At 40.5% G+C, this 15,876-nt stretch overlaps 1 protein-coding gene across 3 annotated transcripts in view; it reads right to left on the reverse strand.

Annotated features, from left to right (window-relative positions):
• TTC7A (tetratricopeptide repeat domain 7A) overlaps window positions 1-15,876 on the reverse strand; it is a 177,212-nt gene that overhangs the window by 154,466 nt on the left and 6,870 nt on the right. For 2 of the 3 annotated variants that reach the window (XM_026845266.1, XM_026845265.1), the window contains exons 4-5: window positions 3,181-3,311; window positions 1,476-1,597 (exon numbers count right to left, since the gene is read on the reverse strand). In XM_026845266.1, the coding sequence (XP_026701067.1) occupies window positions 1,476-1,597; window positions 3,181-3,311 (253 nt within the window). Of the gene's footprint in view, window positions 1-1,475; window positions 1,598-3,180; window positions 3,312-5,603; window positions 5,700-15,876 lie in introns of those variants that run through there. The other variant, XM_026845267.1, reaches the window with a different exon arrangement.

Consider the following 15,876-nt stretch of genomic DNA (forward strand, 5'->3'; position numbering starts at 1 on the left):
AAGCACATGCTGTGCCACAGCTGGTCAACCACCAACTCACCCAGGAAAAACAAATTATCTGTCCCCTACTGTCAAGGTGATACTGAAACTACACCTTATACTTGTAAGTCCATATTTTCTTTACACATAAACTTGTACTCACCTGACTAAAAGGGTCATTTCACAATATTTGGGCTTAGTGTATTTGTAAGCCTTTGGGTTAAAGAAGGCTTCCCTGAAGGCACCTCCCATGGATATGCTTACTAGTACAGCTTCACTGTACATGCAGGCTTTTAATGAAAGAATGGGGAACACTGAGGCTATTCACAGCTGCATTTAAAGTCATTCTTGGGGAATAAAAAAATAGCAAAAAGGCCCTAAATAAGAAGAAATCCCTCCTCCAACAGAGTCAAAAACTGGTATCCATCTTCTACAGAAGAATTTAAACTGATTTTTGCTGGGATTGTCTTTTTCTAGTTTTCTTCCTTTCAATCTCCCCTCATTTTTCACTTTCTTCTCCATTCTACTCAACAGGAAAAGGAGAAGGAGTGATGAGAGAAAATATCTGTGATTGAGTGTGAAGGTAAAAAAGCAGCCAAAATTAAATATTTTCAAAGATGTTTGCTTAAAGTTTATATAACTTTGACCAGCAATATTACACAGAGCAGTGAGAAATTCAGTATCTTGACTCCTTGAGAACAAATGGGATAATATGGTACAAGAAAAGGGAAGGATGGATTCTTACAAGTACTGTTTACACACGTTGAAGAAACACTCTCTCTACACGGCAATCTCTCCACCAGCTAAACAGAGTTGATTATGTTTTGAAGACACAGCCTGGTTTAGGTAACAGCGTGCCCTCACCAACAGCCTTTGGAAGTGGGCACTAACAACGTCTTTTTTATTGTTCTTGAGAAGGTTTTTCTCAGGTGAAATTCACTGTAGGCTTGCCGATACCAACTCCTTTGCCCTTCCAAGGTTCACTGGGAGCTGTATTTCAGAGGCATAATAAATACCATGAAGCAGCACTGTTACCGCATGCATCCTCTCTAATAAAACCACACAGATTTGGGGTATTGATCAGGACATTTAAGATCTTAAATAAAACAAACAAATAAATGAAAGAAACTGCCCTTAAGACTTCACTGAGCTCTAAACCAGGCCCTGTGGCTGAACAGTTTAAAAGCACACAGTAATGTAAATTCCGCTCTCTCTTTAAGGTCAAACTCCACTCATCTCCACAGGGAACAGAGCTGAGCCAAGACAACAAAACTGTTCTACTCCACCCTACTTATGGGTCTGGAAAGATGAGGCTTAGGACTCTTAAGAGACAGTGAGAGACAAACAGGAGGGAGGGAAGGATACTGAGGGTACTTGACGTGAGCCAGCAGCAAAAAAAGTCACAACAGAACACATACAAAAGAGATAAACCTTCCTCTGTTCTGAGACAAAACATGCAACATCATCTATTTTTATTAACATCTGCATCCACCTACCCCTTCTTCAAGTGAGTCACATAGGCACTCTGTAGAGCTGCTTCCAGGAAGTAGGAAAGTTCAAACTCAGAGTAAGTCACGTTGCTGCCCTTGACACTCCTTGAGTGTGTGTTGTTTAAGGTCTGCAAGGGGAGGAAAGAAATATCTGGGATTACAGACAACTGTTTGAACTAGCAGTTCCTCATGAGCCAGAGACATCTCCAACAATAAAATGTTCACTTCTGACATAACATTCCTCTTCAGACTACTTGAAGACTTACCTTCATTAGTTATTCAAAAACCTTTCAAAGTCAACTTACATGAATTACTCTGAATGCAATGAGTTTTGAAACACTATCCCTTATTACTTTCCAACCTTTAATAAAGTAGAAAGCTACACACAAATACCAAGGGCTTCAGAAGTACTACTTCAACCACATAGATGCAGCATCTTGCACAGAAATATTAGTGCAATGTTTGAGTAGGTATGTCTAGCTTAACATATTTGTTAGAGTTAGTAAACTATCAGGAATCCTGATGGAAGAATCTTAGCCTTTCCTCTGTTTCTCCAATCAAACCCTTCCTGCTTTTGCTTCCATACTGGTAACAAACACTTTTTTCACCTTGCTGAAAGTTGCCCTGTATGGAGTCTCCAAAGCAGGATTTTACATCCAGGACTGCAGAAGGCCTATGGATTTTAGTACACCTATCAGTAATCCTGCATCCTTGTCCCCATGTCCAGAAGATGAACAAGTTAGTTAAAACTCTTTCCCTTCTTCGCAGACACAAGCTGTCAGTAAAAACATTTACAGTGCCCAGTACTGGCAGGAACTTGTCCTTCCACAAGGGAAGGACAGTACTTAAATAAAATGCCATTCAGCTTTTTCCTACAAAGAAGCAGACCAGACAACTTATTAGCTGGCTTTCTTAATGCATTTTTATATATGCACTAATTTTTTCTTGTTTTAATGCAATTAAAAACAAAACCTGGAACAGACACATACCTTTGCTGCTGAGAGGAGCAGAAATACCTGGTCAGAAGGTCAACGGCCATTAAGTTACAGAAGAACATGTAACATGCATTGCATTAGAGCTTCTGGTATCAAGCATAATGAGTGGCAAAAGAAGGGCATGGGAGCGCATGGTGTGCCATGTTAAATTCAGCTAGGCAAGTTACAGAAGCAGAGACCACTAAACATGCGCTCAGCAAATCAGTGGCACAGCTCAGTGGAGGGCTCACAGTACTCCTCTTGCTCACCATCCTAGCCAACCACTGACTAAGCAGTTACTTGCTACTAATGATCTAGGTTCCTCCAGTTTCACTTGGAGAAGGCGAAGCACTGGCACTTAAGCTGCTATGGCTGACCTCAAAAGGTTACTTTCAGCTCATTAGGGATCTCAATATCCACTACTGTGTATCATTTACACAGCAGATATGCAAAATGCCTTGAGTTCCTTCATGCTGGCACTTGCTATGCAAAGTAAGAGCTAAACTTGAGATACAACCTGAGCATATCTGAAGTATTCGGTGCTTTCCAGACATCGTTCTCAGATGAAACTAGCAGAGACCAGATAAACTGCTTATACTGAGACACCTCACTCCTTCCAACTTATTCTCATACTCCTTATTGTCTACGATCACTCAGCATTTCCCCATCATTTTTGCTGTCAAAACCCTGGAAATTCCACCCAGGACACCAGGTAACACCCTGAGCACATTTCTTACCTTTTCAAGCTCCTGCAAGTACACCTGGGCAATGACACATGCTGTCTCAAAACAAGAGATGACTTCCTCCTCCCTTTCACACAGTCGAGCACGTGAGGCAACTGAGTTGGTTGAACGCTCCAGTGACAGACCTGCAAAATGGCAACACCTTCTTTAACTGGAGCCTATCAACAGCAGTATGGTCATGTCATTCCTTCATTTACCAGCTGACAGTAAATTTTTTCCACAGGTGGGTTTCCCCCTTGTTTCAGTGACTTTCAGAAAAAGACCCCCAGGAAAACATAACTCCTACGCATGCAAGGCATTTTGGTCATGCTTCTCAAACACCTAGTGCCACTGCACGCTTCTATGGTGCCTTTCAAACACCCTGGCACTGGATTTGACAATTTCTAAGCATCCACTATTCCAAGTGAAGCCTTCAATAAGCAGCAGTTTTGAGGGAAAAAAACCCTGGAAAATGATACCAAAACAAAGTTGGAAAATCTGAGGCCTCTCTTGGAAAATATGAGTACATGCAAATTGCACATGGACACACAGCAAGCTCTTGGCAAGGCACAAGAGACTCTTAACCACAAGATCACCCTCTTTTTCAAAGAAAGGAAAAAACCCTGGGTTTTGTACTACTAAAACTCTTCTTTATCATCACTCGACCCCATTTACAAACAAAGAGCATGTTAATTGAAGACCCACAGCTACTGTCCCTACATGAAAACCTTTTATTCCCAGATCCTTGTCTAGCATCACACTATGACATCCTTTATATCTCTGTACCTGTTTGGAGAGGCTACATATCCACATGCCAATTTTACTCTGATCAGTGTAGGTTCTTATGCCACACTGGACCTTTTCAAGACACCACTGCTTGGAAACTCACGTCTTCTACACCATACACAACTGTACTGATGCCCAGTAGCCCAACACAGGTTGTAAAAAGTTCAGCAAATACTTCCCAATAAATTTTATATATTACAACATTCCCTAATACCAATTAAAAAATGTATAAGATGTAACACAAAATCCTAGTACTCCTAGTACAGATTCACAGAGGTCATGAAAGAAGAGAGTTCAGCTGTTTGGACAGTCTCTCCAAAGAATCGATGTAGACTGCTGCAGCATATGGCAAAGGATTCTGCTTCATGTGAAGAGCTGCACTTTCCTGGGCCCCCACGATCCCAGGAAGCACAGCATCTCAGCACAACTCATGTCAAGAGTCTGACAACAAATCCTTGTGAGGCAGCAATGGGGAGCTAAGCTTCCCCATGATGAATGATGTAGTACAAGCACTCATGCTGGAGGAGCCTGAGGCTCCTAGACAGTCTTAGTTTTGTTTATTTCTCATGTTCAACATTTCTCTTTTGTCCCCTTGGTTATTCTGCTAGGAGTTTCCCTATCTCATGTCTTGTATCTGAGCCAGACATGACCAGTTAGTTCAGTGGGTTGAGAAGATGCCCTACTGGTGCAAGCTTGGGAGGTGGCTCCCCACTCCTTCTGCCTTCTCCCAAGTCAGAAGCACATAGCATGTTCCCTCAAGGACCTCTCTCAGAGAAACACATTAGTACCTTTCACCTTTGAAAATCCTGACCAGAATAGAGCAGGGGGAGCTGATTTACTTTAAATCAGCTGTATGTGGGGGACAGGATCAACAATGATTTTGCTGCTTTTAACTAATGCCCTTTCTACTGACATACACCACGTACAACACCCGACATAGAACAGATTTTATGTCCCAGTCCACCTATGAAGTCTCTGGCTTTATTTCATAGGTTGTTTCCTGTTATTTTCACTTCCTAACCCTCTTGCTATGTAAAGAAGGGGAAAAGAGGATGTTAACTCTCTATAATAGAAACCCATCTAGTGCTGAAACTAGAACAATCAACCTACAAATATTCTTCTTACAAGTGTCTCAGTTTTACCTACCTCTGAATTTCCAGTCATTCCCCTTAACTGAAGATAAATTTAAAAAGTGTTGCTTTTCAGAGACACTATCCCCTTAAGTGCAAAGTGGGGCCCTGAAAGAAATCTAGTACAATCCACTGACATTCATACACATGCAGCATTTAATCAAACTGCAAGAGCCATCCTAGCACAGTCTGTATGGGGGTGGTTATCGTGGGAGATGTCACACAGAGAGAACAGGCTGATAAAAATCCATTTACATACATGCTACAGCCCACTGCAAGGAGCTACTATCTCTAAGCTCTGACATGAGGGAGGAAAGCAAGCACTAAGCACTGAAAACAAACATGCCTATCCGTGCGGTCAGAAAAACAGCTGTGGCTGATCAGATACTGGGGAACAAACATCTCCAAAAAGATTTCTTGCCACAGTAAGTACAGAGAAATATACAGTGTATTAAAACAGATACTATGCTATATTGCACAAATTTTTCTACTTGTAAAAGTCAGGAAGGAAAAATGACCCACATGATGTGACATTAGCCAAGTCTGCTAATTCCATACGCACTGACCCAAAGTCATCAGAGGATAAAATCTTCTACAGAATCTGAAGGGCTGTTCTTCCTTATCCTAGAAACACAATGAAAAGAAAACACAAAGCAAGCAGACTGCAAATCCAGTAGACAAAGTGAAGAACAGAGGAATAACAATAAAAGTTCCCTACTCTTGCAGCCATCAATTCAGTTCTCTCAGTGCAAAGCCCCAACAATTACAGTTTTGCTTAAGGTGTAGTTGGACAAGACTGTTTACAAGCCCTCCAGACCTGAGAGCACAAATTCCACTAACTCTTTTCCATTCCTCAGTTATCAGCACAGAAAAAGCTTTGCAGCACAACATACATTTTAAATTCAACTCAGTTTCCAAAAAGTGTCGGAAAGCCACAAAACTGCATGCTACTTCCACACTGGATTTAGCAAGAAAAGTGTAGCTCTTGCTAAGACAGAATTAGCTTCTGACTAAAGCATAAAGCCATATGCTTTCTTGGTAGCTGATTAAGGTAAAGGGACACGGGTATTTTTCACAACCAGTTATGGTAAGATAATATCAACTTACAACTTACCTATGCTCAGATTTTTCTCATATGAATCGGGTGTCCAAATTTAAATATATACATACATACATACCACAAGAACATTTTATATAGTGAAGATACGAATTTCTAGTAGAGTATGGCCCAAGCTCAAGATTTAGAGGGAGACATGTTTCCAGATTATCCTTTTTAAAAGAACAAACTCTTTCTACCTGCTTCAGAGGCAGTAATTTTCTACACAGAGAAACACTGCTTTTCTTTCCTGCATAGATAAGGCTTCCATTCAACTCCTCTAGTTCTCCCAAAGATTCATCTCTGACTCTTGATTTCTCTATAATCTTTGCTCTTTTTTCTCCCCTTCTAAAGCTAACGTGCATTTATGTCAGAAAAAAAAACAAACCCATAGGTTTGTAAGAGGTGTCACTGAACGAAATTCTTCCTAGAGCTGAAATGCACTGCTCTCATTTATAGAAACCTGAAAGGGGAGATTTTATGAAGACTTCTTTCCACTTTCATCTCACGCAGTCCTTGCCAAGGGAAGGCTTTGTATCATGTAATTCCAGTGCTCTGAGGTGATGTTATTACCAGAACTGGAACATACCTGTGTACATGGACACGTATCAGATTCTCAGCAACATAAATGAGATGAAAATCCATGCTAGAAGGGATCCCAGGAGGTCCATGGTCCAACTTTCTGCTCAAGGCAGGGCCAGCTCAGGGTGTTACTCAGTCCAAAAGCCTCAGTGCATAGGTGGAGACCACACAACTGCTACAGAGGAGACCGAGGTGGCTTTCTTCTCCTCCAGTTCATAAACTAGTTCACCAAATAGCAGCATTCCTCCTTCCAAGTACGAAGAATATACTAATCCACCCAAAAGTTCTTTTAATCTTCCTTTTTACACAGACTTCTGGCCTCCTGTATTTGGATGAATTTACACAACTGGGGAATGGTGGGTTCATAGGTGCAAGAATTCAGGGTCAGCAGCAGCACCCTACTTTCACCAACAGTGTTAGCATGCAGCTGCTAAAACCCCATAAGCCCAGAAGCATCAGAGCTACCTAGCAATCTAAGGAAGGACTCGAAGAAACACAGAGCGTGAAGCCTAACTCTAGTGTTGTGTCCTGGTACTACACTCGCGTTGAATACAGCTATGGCAACCTGAAGCAAAAGACAGCTTAGGGTAGAATTTACAACCCTGCCAACAACATAAGCCCCAGTTTGAAGAACAAGGTTACAGCATCTATGGTCCTGTGCCACACAGACAGGCCATCCTGGCCAGAAGTCAGCGCGCTGCTAAGCTAAATGCGTGAAATAGTTTTACTCTAGCTACAGAAAGGTAAGTAATTTGTCTTGAGGTAGCAGGGTGTGAACATATTGCACAACTGCTTCAAGGAAATGGGTTGTGTGCACATCCTCACTCTGTGGTGAACACCAGGTCATTCCGAGTAGCTGTCCTCAAGGGGAGAGTGCACTTCATTTCCAGCATGGGGCCTTCAGCCTAGTTCCAAAGTGTGCCTCTAGAAAATCAATTAGCATTGAAACAGGACTATTTTTAAGACTATGTCTTCACGCACATACACACGCATGCTGACTCATCAAAGTTCAGCAGAATACTACACACTTTTCAAAGACAAAATTCAAAAGCACAACCAAACCATTTTAGAGTTGGTATTATGACCAGCCTGCCCCACTGGGTAAGGTGTGAACTTAAAAAGCACAGCCCTCAATCAAACTATTACAATAGTGTCTTGGAAAGCAAAATAGCATGAACCTCAACAAGCCAAAGCAGCAGTCACAATTAGGTTGACATAGGCAAGACCCAGCACTATGCATTATTTCTGACACAATTCACAGCAGTTTAAATAATTCACATCATGGGTCTTGACACTCATCTCCCCAGCAATTAAGCTGTGATTTTTCAGCAGTATATATTTGCAATGCAAATAGAAGAAGAGGGGGAAGAAAGGCCTAGAAGCCCCTGGTTTTGAACATGTTCATTCATACTGCACCTCATGAAAGCTGGGGAGGAAAAAAGTTTTGTTTTGCAAGAAAGCTGCACAAACTTCTTTCACCATTGCTTGCTATTACACAGGATTATTGTATATTCACAGCAATCCTGTATAATCTTGAGGTATTTTTCACATAAAGATCTCCAAGGTAGAATGGCAGAAACTTCCAACAGCCCTAAATAAAATTATCTGAAGACCATTTTGTCCATAAACTGGGAATGAAGCCTGAAAATTTAAGTAACCTGTGCAAGGCTGCTTTAGTTACATCCAAGCAGAACTCACAACCCCTACTCCCAGCCTTCCTACTAGATCCAATAAACCAATGCTAAATATGTTACTCCAATTATTTTGAAATTAAGAACTCTATCTGGTTAGACTTGTAATTACAGCTAAAGCGGACTGTTAAAAACTAGGACAGCATTTTGATTTGAGTGGCTGTGAAGCCAGACGGTGGCAAGCACTTTTCTGAGATACAACCTCAGTCACCTACCCCTGATCAATGCCATGTAGGCTCTGCATCATACTGCGTATCTTACTGCAGAGCAGAAATCAGCAACTTTAATCCAAAGATGCTAATTTTCCTGAGCATATCAAGACCTACTGTCTATGAGCTCGCTGCTCTTAAACTTCATGGCAGATCTTTGAACCTTAGCTTGAATCTGTATTAAAGTGGTCTCCAAACTTTTTTGACCATACACTCCTGTGAGTAAGAAAAACTATTAAGCATGTGCACCCAATGTATGTATATAGTTATATACACACACATTGCTTTACAATGTATTTGTTATATATGTCTGTTTTTTTCAAAAATACCCACTAGGTATCATGACAGCCATCTGTTATCACAGAAAAGGCCTGCAAATTCAGAACACTTATTGTAAAAGCAAAAAAGGCATAACTTGTCTTTTAACTTTGGTAACGCTTAAGAATTTTGGCATGAGGCAACCAGTGAGCTTTGGTGAAGTACAAAAGATTTTCATGGTCACTCTCCATCTCGTTACAAAGTATTATAAAGATTCTATTTAAAAGTCCTGTGTTTAAAAAGTTAAGCTCATCGATGGTATCTTACACACTTTGTGTAACTCTGGGTTCCACTTTGCTGCTAAGTAGTTCTTAGTGTATTTCATTATTGAACCAGCAAACTCCTTAAACCTGTGACATGTTAGAAACTTTCATGCAACTTGTATAGCAAACCTCTCACACTGCGTAATTTGGTCTAATACTTGTTTCTTCCAGTCATTGGCAATGTCTTCTATATGCACATTTTAGTTTGCTGCCATACTGTTCTCTGCATATTATTTCAGCCATTTTGCCACGGCAGGAAGAACAAGTGTTTCCCCAATGATGTGTTTTTTTTCATCTTTTACTCTCATGTAAGAAACCTCAAAAGTAACTTCAAAAAATTTCATTAAATTTTTAGAAGTACTGAATTGAGTATCACTGAACTCCTCTGCTGGAGTGATGCTCTGGGACACAGGGGAGAACAGTAATGTCGTACAGCCCCACATCTAAAGGACTTTGTCAACGCTATCCACATCCATAAACTTTCATGGCATGCTGCAAGAATTGCATTTTTTCCCTGGTCTAAATACAAGAGGCAGAAGCAGAAGACAAAAAAAGAAAAGTGGATGGGGCACAAGGGTGGGTGATGGCACTGGTAACCAAGTATCAGGATTTATTGAGCTTGAGCTCATCTGCATCACAGCCAGGCAGCACCACCAATGAGAAAGTTCTCTTCTAGCTGCAGTCACAGTCGCTGAACCAGACTACTCCGCCTTCATGTGTACTTTGGGAGCAGGAGGAAGAAAAAGGCAAGGGTAGAGATTTGATTATGCCAATTCATATCAAGCAGTCCAGCCAATTCTACTTAAAATTTGTTAGAACAGACATAGCCTGTGAGGACTAACAGGCTTGTTACCCTGTCACTTAAAAGATGGTCAGAGACATTCGGAGCTTACTCCAGTGTAAACCAGCACATGGAAATCTTTCCATAGCTGCTGGAAGAAAATCATGTTATGGACCACCGCCCCAGCATGGTGACAGCATCATAGCCATCTAAAAGCTACCTCTAGCTTATGCCATCTGAGAGTATATTTGTAGTTGTTTTCTTTTAGAGAAAATAAGTGTAGCATGTTGTCTCATGTTCCCAAAGAAACACTGTGCATTCCTTGTTCTGTTTCCTCAGAAAAGCATGTGCAAATATTCTTATATCTCCTGATGCTGCTGACCCAGAGCTTCAGAGAACTAAATCATAGTGCAGAAGGTGGAGAAGGTTTGTGTGTGTATGCAACCAGCACCTGCAATTGTGCGTGGAGAAGGGAGTGGAAGATGAACAAAACTTTACCATCAGAAACCAAATCATATTAACAAAAGGAACAAGAATTTATTTTCTTTTTCCACTTTCCAAATTTCAGTTATTTGCGTTTAGTGATCTGCAGCTAACTCTCCTCAGAAGTCTAAAATCACACATATGCTGCATTTGTGCACAGCAGATTGTGCTAAACTAGTTCCAAAATGCAAACAGAAAAATAGTGAATTATCCTATCCAACAGCAGAGAAGAGCTCACAGATTACAACAACAAAGCCTAAGTACACCAGGAACACCAGGGCTGGGCTTGGCAACTCTTTCACATCCAAACTGGAAAGCAGTGGCACCAAGTCATACAATTCACAAACACGCCACGTGGAAAGTCATCATTGTCACAACATAAAAACAACTCCAAAGACTTAGATTTCTATTCTGAAAACCCAATTAAGACAGTAATATTAGGCCCTTTTATCAAGGCATCAGCATCTACAAACTGGGGCTTTTGCCTATCAGACAGCTATTCTGATAACCAGCATGAATAAACAGCATGCTTCCTATCTAGCTGTCAGAACTGTGAAAACTAGCACTTTGCAACATATACCAGGTATAGAACAAAGTCTCTCTCCTTCTCTCTCTCTCTGATGTGGATTAACATTTAAAAGATGCAGCTTTTGTCAAGCAAAAGTGAAAAGAAGTTCTGCCAACATAATGCCTTATCCTCAGTTACTCAGTTTTTAGTGTCATATTGCATCACGTATCCTTGTGGCTGGGACTCAATTTTTCCAACAGTCAGGCAAGAAAACTAGTTTTATTATTTAGGCTCTGTTTGAAGGAACCCATCTCCCCATAGATCTCAGTGCTCAGAGAGATGAATCTCATCCCTTTTTTTAGTCATCAGAGAAGGATTCCAATAAAGGAATTTGTACCCTGCCCTGTTAAAAAAAAAAACCAACAACAAAAAAACAACAAACGAGAGAGAGAAAAAGCAGACAGAGAAAAAACAGACAAATTTTTTCTTCCATTACAGTTCTACTTGGTCACAGCAGAAGCTGAAAACATTGACAAAAGTAACCTCACTGAGTCGCTGCCAGTATAAGAAATAGCAGTTAAGGAATAGGAGACTACTGTAAGCCAATATTATCATCTCAAAAGCAACACAGAGGTTAACACAGCGGCATACCAAGTGTCAACTATCCTCATAAGCCCCTTATCACCCAAGAGCAATATATTTGTATGAAAAAAGTGAAAGCAAAGTTTTAGATAACTTTTCTCTCAACTTTCACCCAAACCTATGCTTTTCTCTTAACTGTGTGCCCAGTATAATTCTAGCTCTTCATAATCAACAAACTTTCCTAAAGACTAGGAGAAACAGTGCTGTTGTCTTTAGGAAAGTCATAGATGCCCTCCCAAACACCACAAGGAATTCAAGCCTCTCAGCCAAGGTGGACAGGTTCCAGACAATAGTGAACTAGGGCCTCAGGGATATCAGAATACTTTAAAAAAACAACCCTTCCAGTTTAAAGATGATGAGGGGAGAGAAGATTTAGACACTCAAGTAAAAGCCTGCAGTACGCACGCCATGATGTCCACAGCGCCTAAACATAAATGACATTGAAACTAATGGGGAGAGGTAGATTCTTAAGATTTTCCCTGCCCCTTACAACCTACTGCCCATTTCTGTTAAATGGGTACATTATATAGTATGTTGCCCCCATGTCAGTCAGTAGTAGCAATGCAGGCAGGATGAAAACTCAGCTTTTATTTGCTGAGGGGGAGTGGGGGTGGTGATGTCACTTGTGCTGGAAGGAGGGGAGAAAGAGCTGGGTTCCCTCTTTTTTTACCACTGGCAGGTCTGGACATTTTCCTTGTAGTCACGTGGCTACTGAACAGTAATACAGAAATAGATAATGAATCATCTTTATCTTGACATGTGCAATTACAACATGCTTTCACTTTCTCCCATTAGTGCCCAGAGAGGACATAAAAATTACTCATTTGAACATGGAAAAAATGCCATCAACCTTCCATTAATCCATTTCTTACACTTGTCTCAGTTGACAAGAAAAGGTACACCTTTACGTACCCCCCCCACTATCTCTTTTTAATTATTACAGCAAGTTTTTCTTAAAGAACTTAAAGAATTCTTAAAAATCAGCCTGTAGAAAAGAGCCCAAGCACAAGAGTACGCATAACCACTGGGAGTTTTTTTTGGCATCCAAGAGGCAGAACAGTATTCCAAACACTCATCGGGAAAAAAGGAGAACACACCTTGCAAAATGTCATGCCCTTTGAAGTGAGGATCAGGCTCAGAAAAGTGCACGTATAGCTTGTTAACAGGTTTAGAAAACATGACCTTAACTAAAATACTTCCTGCAAAAAGAAGTTCAAAGTGTAAATTCACTCTCAAAAGATTATGGAATAAATTATGACCCTGCAGAGCTACATGATGTTTCCAGTTTATCTGTACTTGAAACTGCTCAAACTATTGGCATTCAAAAATCACTCCACACTTTCTGTATTTTAGTACACTCAATAGTTCTGGCATTGCCATCTCACTTACCAAAACTAAGTGGACAAAAATCTCATCCCAGAGAAGGTAACTGGAAAATCTGCTTTCAGAAAGACTGTAAGACTGCTTAAATTAAGCATGTAACACACAAGAACCTGTTAACATAATTTGAATTTGAATATCCTTGCACTATGGCATCAGTAGTGTTTTGTAAAAAAATTGAACTGGAGAAGTTACTGGCTTAGGATCTGAAATAAGAGTTTGATGAAGTACTGAAATGGGTCTTTAAAATAGAGGCGTTCTCTTTCAAGGAGGACAAAAACACAAGAAAAAAGCCATCTTTCTCCCTTTCAGTTCTCTCCACTAATTTAGTTCACTGATTAGCTTTTCAAATCTGATGAACCAATAAAGCTTTGACTAAATAAAACCAAACAGGAAAGTTTATTTTTCATCTTAATCTACAAATAAAAATACACACATGAAAAAGAAATTTACAGTTTTAACACTTATCAGAAACACTGAGTTAAAATACTGTCTGTAGCAAGTGAAATTCATTTGTTTAACTGAACATATTTTCTTAATCAAATTCTTTAAAAAGAGGATGAAAAAGATTTATCAGAATGTAGCTTTGCAGTAAAGCTATCTTTAACTGTACATTTATTATAACTTGCAAACAAATTCAGCTGAATACAAATCTCACCTAGGAAATTAATCATCCTTAGAAAACTGTATTAGAAAATGCATGACACACAAGCATATTTCAAAATTAGACTTCAATGACTTCTACGAACAAGTGGGTGATATATCCTCCAATTAGCTAGAATAAACAATTTTAATACCAGACTTATGTTTACTGAATGCAAACCTATATGTTTTTAACAGTTCTACAAAACAACAAAATAGGAAATTAAGTGGCTCAAGCACAACTGAGTTTAAAATCAAATTCTGAGGCTTCAGTTTGTCAACTTAAAATCTTGACTGAAACCAAGCATGTAGTTTTCAAACCAGCCGAGTAAAAGGTCAGGTTTTCTGTTTATTATCTTAGTGTGATATCACCATTTCCTTTTCAGGACACCACCATAACCTCCAAATGACCACTTCCAGTATTACAAATCCAAGACAAAGATTCCACATGGTGAGAAAGCAGAGCAATATACCTCCAAGGAGTACTGATCTCATTATCATTAAAGTTTTAAAAGATACAACCATAACAGAAGCAGAAAAACATTAAGCTCAGCAATTTGTCCTAAAAATGAACACCACCACCACCCCCGAAAACCCACAATAAGCTGGACTGAACCCAGAAGCCTGCAGGCTCCAGGCTGTTTATCACTATCAAGTTCAGAATAAAAACCTCCTGTGGTGGATTCAGGGCTTTGCTTTCAGCAATAGCATTAACAGCTCTTAGGATGGCTCTAAAGACCAGTGGCTCAATCCAACAGTCATGACCTTACTTTTTTTCAGAAGTGTCACACTACAGATCTTAAACATCTTTAAATTACTTAAATGGGTTCAAGAACAAAATAAAGATTGCTCTGAGCTACTGATCTAACAAAGGTTTGTTTCCTTATACGTGTGACTTGTGGTTGCACTTGTAACAAAACACAGACTATGATCAAGGCTTCTTATAGATGCAGTACCACCTTGTTCTCTTCCACATGCATTCTTCTAAAACCTAAAAAGGCTGAGCTCACACAGCAGCCTTTTGAATGGATGTCTTTTCTGAAGTTTTAAAAACCCAAAACTTTTAGAAACAAATTTACAAGGGATCCATCTCATCCATCTCTGGACATCCACAAACAAGTTAGTTCACAGCCTCCTCTCACAGTTGCTGAAGAGGCTGTATTGTACAACCATGCACTTCCTCCATGTCAGATGCCATCTGCAGAGGTAATGAATCACCCCAGAACTGCCAACTTCAGACTGTACAGAGTTCAGACTGGAGCTGCACAAATTAAATCCAGCCTGAGCTGAATATGGCCAGTAAGAACACAAAAATTACCGCAGGGTGGACTGGGAGAAAAGGAGAAAAAGAGGCAGTGGGACTATGAGAGCTTTAACTCAATAAATAACCAGCTAGATACCATTTGCAATTGTGTTATCACTTGCACAGATTCGGATAGCTACATATGTCCAGGCTACCCCACTGCAGGTGGGGGAAGCCCAGCGTCTGGCCTGACAGCTGATCTGGTGGACACAGGAAGCTCCTCCGCACAGGGCTGACTCATCTTGCAGCAGCTCTGAAGTCACGCATGCTGACCACAAGCCAAAGACCCTCCCAAAGACAGGACTCACAGGCCACATCAGCCCTGCCTGAGCCTTCATCACTCAGACTGGCAACAGTCTCCGCCAGTTAACGTAGCTTTCAACATGCTCTCGCGCAGTGCAGCCAGGAAAATCTGTGTAACAAACATTGCAACAACACCGACACCTTTCTACAATCAGGGATTCTGAAGCCCTGGCTAGAGCTAAACTGTGCTTTGTAAGGGTTAGGTCATGACCTACCCTACTACCAGGAAGATTTATCCACTGGGAGCAGACAGCAAGCTTTGCAACGTTTCTGCAGTAAGCACAGCCAGAGAGAAATCAGTACACTCTGGCAGTTACACATATTGTTCTTTTTTGCTTGCTGTGTCAAATGGACACCACCGGGTATCAAAGCCACAAGTCCCAAGTGAATTAGAAGCAAAATGAGAGCAAGTTTGCTTACTCAATATTGTTTTATGCAACAGACTGCTTGCATCAGGGATTACCTGTGAACTGAATAGAGCTTTTAAGGAGGAATTAACTTCACAGAGGATGGAGAGGAAGGAGACAAGTACAGACCCACCACCTATTAACTAACCATAGTGGTTAAAATTAGTCGGGGGGGGGTGGGGGGTGG

This window comes from Athene cunicularia (assembly GCF_003259725.1).
Source record: "Athene cunicularia isolate RWA chromosome 3 unlocalized genomic scaffold, athCun1 chr3_part1, whole genome shotgun sequence".
Lineage (NCBI taxonomy): Eukaryota > Metazoa > Chordata > Aves > Strigiformes > Strigidae > Athene > Athene cunicularia.